The sequence below is a fragment of the Hyposmocoma kahamanoa genome, unplaced genomic scaffold (assembly GCF_003589595.1).
Source record: "Hyposmocoma kahamanoa isolate Upper Pololo Valley unplaced genomic scaffold, ASM358959v1 211, whole genome shotgun sequence".
Taxonomy (NCBI): Eukaryota; Metazoa; Arthropoda; class Insecta; order Lepidoptera; family Cosmopterigidae; genus Hyposmocoma; species Hyposmocoma kahamanoa.
In genome coordinates, this window is record NW_020653732.1 from 5,883,994 (window position 1) to 5,893,919 (window position 9,926).

The window sequence follows — 9,926 nt, forward strand, 5'->3', positions numbered from 1 at the left end:
GAATTAAGTATAATTTAATACAGTGTTTCGACCGTCACGTTAATAAATGTGTAAGTTATAAAATCACTGGTCGTTTTAATATATTTTTATTTAAATAAATTCAGTGTCGCCTTATTGTAAAGCAGTTTTCATATAAAATTTCACAGCTATATCACCCAAGCACGGTCTATATTATAGTCTTTTTGTTGTTACTGCACCCCATGACGAAAGAACGTACTCAGGAGCGTGCGTACGCCAGGTATAATTTTTTTTAGAGATAGCACTTCATGAATGTGGCACGTGCCTAGAATTGGGTTATGGAAAAATATCCATTTTGAAAAATCTATTTTTCAGATAAAAAAATGTTTTTCTGAATATTTTTTCCAATTTAATTCCATTATTGCTATTTGTTCTGAAAAATATATTTAAAAAAATTTCCGCCGATTTAAAATTTTCATACATTTAATCAACACGCGTAGCCCGCAATCAAGCCCAACGCTTCATTATGAATGGGGCCATATGTAATTTTCAGGTTAATTTCCTCTTATTAATTTCGAAGAAGAATTATTTAATAGTCTAGTGTAGTATCCAGAAATAATATTTAACATTTCACGATAATATACTTGAATACTTAATTGTCACAGAAATTAGGTAGAAAAAATTAACCCTTTAGTCCTAAAATCTAGACAAAAAAACCAAAACAAGATTATTAGTCTTTTGCACGAGGTGACTACAAAATCAGCCTGTCTATCATAGCTATTATATAGTCAATGATTGCTAAAAATGTAATCTTGTATACGAAACGACAGTACATCCGGAACGCAGTTAGTCGCATATTATTTTGTACGAAACGTCTCGCGTGTCACAGTCTTGACAATATTCCAGAACTTGTTGGAAGGTTTTAGAATTGTAAAATCTGGTTGATCCAATCCCTGAATTCGGAGATTCGTGTGTAGACTCCGGGCTGGTTGGGCTCTGCGCAGCCGATGCCCCACGAGATGATGCCACCGAGGACGAACCGCTTATCGCGGCTTCTTTGCACTACCATTGGGCCGCCGCTGTCACCTGCATCATAAAATAAAGTATGACATCGAGTTCAGTTTCAGGATGCACATTGGAAATGAAAAAAAAATCGCCTATATGTGTCTGCAAAGAGCCCGAAATGTTGGTTTGTTATATGTAATGTTTCGTTTTCAATACAATATTCTTGACGAGTATACAATATACATGCATAAACATATTTAGATGAACCTTAAGAAAAGGTTGAATTATGATAACAACGTTCACATGAACCCCGGGCAACATGTATCAGAACGTTTAATTTGAAAAAAAGAACGATGTCAATCGTTTTTTGGTTTCGATTAAAAATTCTGGTATATGTTCATAAGAACTATATACATTATGAGAACGTTTTATTTGAAAAAAAGAACGACTTAGTCGTCTTTTGTTTTCGATGTTCATTTGAACCACTGGCCACATGAAATAGAGCGTTTAATTTGAAAAATAACGACTTCAATCGTCTTTTGATTTCAGTTAAACGTTCTGGTATATGTTCATATGCGCGACTAGCCACATTTAACAGAACTACGACTGTCTTATTAAATTAAGAAGAGCGTTTAATGTTAACATTTTGGATATTTCTGGTTTTATTATTAAAAAGTTATTGATGTCATTTATACTTTTAGTTAACATAGATTTTCATAAGGTATTTCATATCTCTTGTATTTATGGAATAAGCCTGGGCAAATTTAACGATTACACCCTGTATAACGTAAATATGGGAAGTAATCTTTTCTGAATTTTCTAGAGCATGTTCTTCTCTCTCTTTCACGAAAGATACACACCTTCACAACTGTCAGATCCACCCGTTTTCCATCCAGCGCATATGAAAATGTTGGGTATGTGTTCGTTGTATCCTGCAGCCCGGTACATAGCCTCGCAAGCTGTGTTGTTGATGACCGGCACTTGCACTTCTTGTAACACGCTTGGGAGGGGACCCTCTGTGGAATATGAGAATGTAATGCTTAATTTGTGACTCATAATCAATGGCCGGAATAGGGTATTCAAAATAATTTGAAAAAGCTTAAAACACAGAGAACGGGTGCGGGTCGGGCGCATGTCGGGTCGGGTGCACGTCGGGTGTAATTCCGTGTTTTTATATGGACGACAACACATCACGAGCGGGCGCGGGATCCGACCTGTGTCCGCCTCGCGCCCGCGAGTGGTGTGTTGTCGTCCGTATAAATACACGGAATTACACCAGCCATGCACCCGACCCGACAACAGCCCGACCAGCTGTCAGTGTTTTTTTAGGCCTAAATGTCTATATATAGATACAAAGAGTGGTTAAAAACCACCAAATATTAATAAATTAGTTTTTCAAATTCCGGATTACCTAAAATAGTTTTACTGCACCGTAAGATAAAATTATTTTAAGTAGCAATAGAGCTCCTTGTGAAAGAGTTCGTCCAGGGTAGTACTGCCACCTCACCTATTTCTACTGCCAAGCAGTAATGTCAACATTACTGTGTTCCGGTTTTGAAGGGTAAGGGTGCTGGTGAAATTACAGGCACATGGGACTCGTCAACTTATGTGTCAGGGTGACGGGCTCAGTGGTAGTGCCCCTCAGGTCTTTCCAATTTAAAGCTCTGAGTGGCACTGTAACTGTTAAGGACAGGAGTGTAGCTTACCATCAGGCGCACGACTTGTTCGTCCCGTCACTTGATGTTACAAAAAAATAAAAAAGAACTTACCTAGGAAGTTGAAGTGGGATTTTAAAGTAATTCTAGTGGCGCTATGTAAATAACGTAGTAGATAACTAACCAAAAGATTAATGGCAAAGTTGACTTTTGTATGAGCTACACATAGACTTACAAATAAATGGACGACGGGTCTAATAGAAAAACCACGAAAAAAATGTCCCAAGTCAACCTATTTAAACGTAGTGACATGTAAAGGAATATGAAAAAGCGAAAACGTTGAATTTAAATTGTAATGTCATCGCAGTACTGTCTAATTTTGCTTGCTTCGCTGTCAGTCGAACAAACGAAGACTAAAGCGTGAATGACGCTCTGTATACAATTTTAACGCCCTATAAGTTCGGACACTTTTTAGCGCGGACCCGACGTCCATATAATTGTAAGTCAATGGAGCTACAAGTAAAAATGGAACTCAACTCAATTCAAGTCAACTTATCTCACGTGTGATGGGCGCAGTGGCAGTGCCCCTCAGATCTTTGCGATTGAAGAGTCTATATATACTATCTCAAATTGCTTTGGTTGATTCCGCATTACAGGGAAAGTGTTGATTCAATCACTTTGTATAAAATACATAGTAAAATGGAGAATATACACTGATTACTATGCGGTGCGAAAACACGATTCCTAAAAGTTATCACGATAGAAAAAGAAACTTTAATGACATACGGCATTTTGCTTTGGGGTAATGCCGCCGATATCAATAGAATCTTTGTCCTGCAGAAACGTGCAGTTAGGGCAATTTACAATCTGGGCCCCAAAGTATCTTTGAGAGATAAGTTTAAGGAAATTAACATTCTTACACTAGCCTCACAGTACATTTATGAAAATGTAATTTATGTTAAAAGGAATAGTAATTTATTTATGAAAAATAGTGACAGACATAACATTAATACGAGGAATAGAAATAAACTAGCTTTTCTTGATAGTCGTCTTCACAAAGTCAAAAAATCATTTAAGGGGCAATGTATACGCTTCTATAACGAGATTCCGGTTGATATACAAAATTTGCTTTTCACGAGGTTTAAAACTATAGTGAAACAAAAACTTTATACTAAAGGTTATTATACAACTTCTGCGTACTTGGATGACAAAAATCCGTGGTAGTAACCCGTTTAGCTCATGGAGGTAGTCTCGATCTCTGATGTTTCAAATAAAAAAAAATATTGTAAATGTTATTTACAAAGAGCAACCCCTAGAGTTTCTTGCTCATTCTTCTCAGGGGAATCTGCCTTACGAATGAGCGGTAGAGTTTAACCATTGTGACGATTTCAAGTGTAATAATGTTTACCTATGGAATAAAGATTATTTTGATTTTGATTTGATTTTGATTTTGAAACTCAAGCTTACATCGAACATTTACAAGACAAACGCTATATTCTATGGGTACTTTACGTTAGTTTTTTTTCGTCTGAGGGCGCTACTGGGAGTGTACTTATTGTTTTCTTGTGAGTTTTAGTAAAATAGTTCTTATGTGTTATTTGGAAAAAAAACTGTGACATAGTACTTCGAACCTCCACAAATATGGTCAATTAGTGTTTGTGAGAAGAACAGTTTGTAAATTCAAAAGTTATTAGATGAACAAATTAATTGATCACGATGATTTAATGATTGATTTGATGATTGATGAAGTTAACACCTTAATATAAATATTTAGTCTATATATCACGTGATACAGTGTATGATTACCAAAACCGTTAAATATTGAATGTATTCGTTGAACTTTGGACTCCATTCTAAAACTGTGCAAAAAAACAGACATTTGAAAGACATTTGAAATTTCGCTCCGAGACGTCAATAGCCTCTTGGTCTAGTGGTCACACAGTGAGACTGCTATCCAGCGAACGCGAGTTCAAACCTAAGCGCCGACGCAGATTTGTTTAAAAAAAATAACTCTCCATCTAGCGAAACACGGAAGACCTACATGGCCAAGCAAAGGGTTGACTAGGAATCGATAGTTTGTCAATCGCTTCAACTATTTAACACACGAGGCGACAATCCATCATTAATTATTACAAGGTGACTAAAGATGGCGTTACCAAAATTGAAATGCGGTGGCTGCTTACAAATTATTACCGATGAACAGTATCTCACTTGTTGTAAATGCCTTGAACATTATGACTTGGACTGCGCAAATGTTAGTGTACAGCGTTTCTATAACACTATGTCACCGGAGCGGACAAAATACTGGTTATGCCAAACTTGTCGAAGTAAGATGCCCAAAACAAGTAACACAATTACGCCAATACGTGACTTAAAAATTTCTTCTAGTAGCATTTTAGACAAAACTGAGGCCTATCGCTCCCCAAGTCATAACAATGTCACACAAAGAAAAAAGACTAGTTTTATGAATGACAGCAAGTATCAACTTGATAATGACTCCAGCATTTTAGGAGACATACTACAAATAAACGTTGAAACTGACACTAAAAATACTATAAACTGTTTATCGACTGTGAAACAATGGGAAAATTTATTAGATAAAAAGTTTAATCATTTAAAGGAGCAGTTAGTTGCTGAGATGCGAGAACTTACCAAGTCGGAATTTAAAACTATTACATCGGAGTCAAAACAAAACTCTAGCATCCCAGAACCACAATAACAAAACACGGAACAGAAGTTACTAAAAACTAGTGTTGAAATTTTAGAAAGTACAAGTAAAAAATTGGAACTAGAAATAAATGAGATGCGTCAAGTGCTACAGAGCATTAACAATAAGTGTAATGATAATTATCAACAAAGTTCTTATCAAAACGACATTAAGAAAAAAATTGTTTTATATGGTTTTGAGAAGCACCCCTGGGAAGAAGAATATGAACTACGTGATAGAATAATATTTGCTTTTCAGGATATTTTAAACATTAACCTCACCGGCTATTTAGAAGACATAAGAAGAATAGGAAAGAAAGGAAATCGACGGCCTATAGTCATCGAACTGTTGAACCAACAAATGACCAAAAACATATTACAACACGGTTACTATTTCAAAGGAACAGGTATAGCAGTCTCAGAATATCTGTATATATAATCGCTAAAAAAATAGAACGTTGTTGATTGAGACCCTAATCAAAGCACGACGAAACGGACAGCGAGCACACATCACTGATAACATACTATACATAAATGGCAAAAAGCACACGCCTAACCAACGAATCACCGTTCTGAACATAGTGCACCATTTAACCCTATAAATGAAGAATTACTGCAAGACCCCCAAAGCGCGTAAAACGAATTTCGAAAATCATGATAAGACAAACAATTCTGTGAACAATTTTCGCCGCTAACTTTAACATATTGTTTCAAAACATTAGAAGTCTGAAAAATAAAAGACATATACTGGAAGTCGCCACACAGGAAGATGAGAACGTGCAAGCCATCTGCTTAATAGAAACATGGATCACGGAGAAAAAGTTAGATCTTCTTCAAAAAAATGGCTTTCAACTCACATCCTACTTTTGTCGATCCAGTCGCAAAGGAGGTGGCGTATGTATATTGTTGGAGGAAAATATTGTCTTTAATGAAAGAAAAGATCTATCATGCCATTCAGTAGAATTTGTAATAGAAACATGTGCAATAGAAATACCTAAATTAAATTTAGTCTTAACAGTGTTATACTGGCCTAATAGACATAGAATGCCTGAATTGTTTTTCGAGTCACTGTCAAAACTATTAAGTCTTTTAACAAAAAAAGATACTAAAAAAAATGTTGTTGTCGGGGGAGATTTTAATGTTAATTTTTTAGTACAAGATATTTCAACCGTAAATCTATCGAATTTTATGAAAAGCTTTAGCTTTATACAACAAATTAAGGAACCGACTAGAATCACTCAAACCTCTGCCACTTGCATAGATCTAATATTTACCAACATACATAATGCTAACATAACTTTACAAATGACAGTCAAAGATTACGGATTCTCAGACCACAAGGCAATCTTAATAAAAATTCCGAAACAATCAAGTAATGGTAAGAAATTTTGGTACATAGACAAACGATCATTTAATGGAAAAACCGTTGCTACCTTTAAATCTGAACTTCAAAAAGTAAAATGGGACAATTTAATAAAACAAAGTGAAAATGTAAATACAAACTTCAATGCATTTCATAATAAAATTCAACAAATACTCAACACCACAATTCCTAAAAAAGTATATCATGCAAAAATAAGCGTTTACTTAAAATTGTAGCTTCTAGTTCAAATAGCCCTATTCTAAAACACAAAACTTACGAAAAATTGTTAAAACAAGCAGTTTATGTCTCAAAGAAAGAACAGTATAAAGGTATTATAAAAAATTCAAGCAACATTACAAAAAGTATGTGGCAAATAATAAGAGAACACACAAATAAGGGAACGAAAAAGGAAAAAAAAGAATATATTTCATTAAACGTAAATAATTTGGTTACTGACGACCTAGTTAAAATTGCTAACCATTTCAACTGCTACTTCACATCAGTGGAGTCACACCCTGTACCACACGAGCCCTTTGCTGTCGGTCGACCAGTTGACAAACGTTCTGAGAATTCAATATTTATACGTCTCACTGATTCCAAAGAAATTTACAATGTAATTAGAAAATTGAAAAATAAAAGAAGTGGCTACGACGAATTATCACCAATACTAATAAAGGCGTGTGTCACTTACGGTAGGAGTTTTTCCAGAACTACTAAAAATAACAGTTGTAAAGCCCCTGTACAAAAAAGCGATAGGACTTGTTGCGATAATTATCGTCCAATAGCACTCCTATCCACGTTTTCCAAAATTTTTCAGACCATTATGCACAATAGAGTTTATTCGTTTTGTGAGAAATATGCAATATTTAACAATAGGCAGTACGGTTTTCGAAAGGGACGTTCTACGGGTCTTGCTATTTATAATTACGTCAACGAAATAATGAACATATTTAATGACAAACATCGTGCAATTGGGATCCTATTGGATATGAGCAAGGTTAATGACAGGGTTCTATATCCAATTTTGCTAAACAAGCTTTATGACATAGGCGTGAGGGGTGCAGCTCATAATTGGTTAGTTATTTAAGGCAACGCATGCAATTCGTCGACGTTGAATTCTATGACCGTAGGACGGGATTTATTAGGGGTGTCAGGTCTGACAAGATAATGTTAAGTCGATCTATCCCCCAGGGTAGCGTCCTTGGATGTTTGCTGTTTTTAATTTATATCAACGACTTGCTCAATCAATTTGATATTCCTTGCATTCTCTTCGCCGACGACATTTCGATGATTCTACCTTACCCCAATACTACAAAACTTCAAGAACTTTTGAATTTAAATTTGAAATTAATAACAAGCTGGCTTAATGAACATAAGCTAGAAGTTAATTTTAATAAAACTAAATTAATGCAGTGCAATGCCCTATAAACTTAATGTATAAATTTAACAACATTCCGCTGATTCTGTAAACTCCCTTTGCCTCTTAGGAATAAATATCGACATCAATTTAAATTGGAAGGATCATGTAAATAAAGTTGTTGGTAAATTGTCAAGTTTCACATATGCTCTAAACGAACTCAAAAAATCGACTGACCTTAAGACAGCAACTAGCGCTTACTACGCGTATTCTCATGCCTGGCTTAGCTATGGTGTTGCGTTGTGGGGCGACAGGAATGACGCAAAAAAGTTTTTGCGTTACAGAAGAAATGTATTCGCATACTCGACAATATAGACTCGTTTACCAGCTGCCAATAGTACTGCATCAAATATAATGTCTTGACTTTATCATGCATATATATTTTACAAATGTGTCTAATTGTCAAGAATAATTTGGATTAAAACCCAAATGCAGGCTAGCAACAACAGTTTCAAAACTGCAAATGGTCAACTTGGGTCCGTATTCTATGTCAATTAAAATTTATAACGCACTCTCTGACTTTTTAAAACTGATAAATAGCCTAATATGGACAGGCATGTCGATTACCAACAGGCACAGTAAAAAAAGACCCTGAGGCATGTGAAAAGAATAATAATAATATTCACCATCATAAAGTCTTCCCCAGCCAGTGACGTAGGCAGTCTTCCCAACGAAGTCTTCGTCGTCATCTGGTACACACACGGGTAGGATGTTCGGCTGGAACGTGACTGGCTCATAAAATCTGCAATTGAAAAGTTTTCATAAAGTGAGTCACTAAAGGAGAACTTCTTATGGAGACGGTCTTATAAAAATATAATCTCAGTACAGAGTACTAAAAAAACCGACCTCAAAAGTACGTGGAATTACATCTATTTGCCAAGTTTTATTGAAATATCACCTAGTTTGCCACTATACAGGACTTGACACAGAAGATAATATAAATCGGTTCTCACTACTCAAAGTATATTGAGAGAAAAACGCCTTGAATTGGAGAATAGCAAAACCAACCATTACAATAATTGTTCCTTAAGTAAAATTTAGGCGCTATTTGCAAAAATGAATGTTCATGCGTGACCCTTAGAGGTGGATGATTTTTTTCAAAATGAAATGGGACCATTATGGAGCACCTACCCTCTTTCCAACAAAAAAGAATCTATATCTATAGAAATAGTTGCAATGCCACTCACAGCTTTAAATCGCAAAGATCTGAGGGGCACTGCCACTGCGCGCGTCACCTTCAGACATAAGTCAACTAGGTCACAAAAAGTTTGTCTCATTTTGAGTTAAGTAGATACCTTTTAATTGTTTATAACAATGTTTTAACGGCAGTTTTATTGATGTGTGGAGAATCAACTTTTACGTTTAGTAACAGTATATCGCACTGCTATTACAATAGTGTTGTAACTCAAAATATGTGACTTTCAAGATTATTCTGTTATTGAACGTAAAATTTGATTCTGTACACGTCAGTGAAACCATTCTTAGATTATTGTAAGATACAATTAAAAAACAACTACTCAACTCAAAATGAGACAAACTTTTCGTGACCTAGATCTGGACAAAACAGACCTCACTATTGAGTATGTACGGATAACGGCACATCAGACTACACATTTTTATTCGAAAATCACCTCCATTGCAACGGAACAAGATACGTCAATGAGTAAGATGAAAATATTTTTTCCCTTTTATTTTTCAATATATTTAATTGTTTAGATGTATGTAATAAATTTTAATCTATACATAATTTTAATAATCTTTCACGGGAAGTGAGTAATAGGGAATCGGACAATTTTTCAGAAAGTGTCTAGAATTAACTAAA

General features: G+C 35.3%; 1 protein-coding gene across 1 annotated transcript in view; it reads right to left on the minus strand.

The window, feature by feature from the left end:
* Window positions 1-550: 550 nt before the first annotated feature.
* The window catches only part of LOC113227582 (serine proteinase stubble), a 62,889-nt gene continuing 53,513 nt past the window's right edge, over window positions 551-9,926 (minus strand). The window contains exons 8-10 of the mRNA XM_026460537.1: window positions 8,731-8,846; window positions 1,824-1,979; window positions 551-1,044 (exon numbers count right to left, since the gene is read on the minus strand). Coding sequence (XP_026316322.1) covers window positions 881-1,044; window positions 1,824-1,979; window positions 8,731-8,846 — 436 coding nt within the window. The 3' untranslated portion in view covers window positions 551-880. The remainder of the gene's footprint in view (window positions 1,045-1,823; window positions 1,980-8,730; window positions 8,847-9,926) is intronic.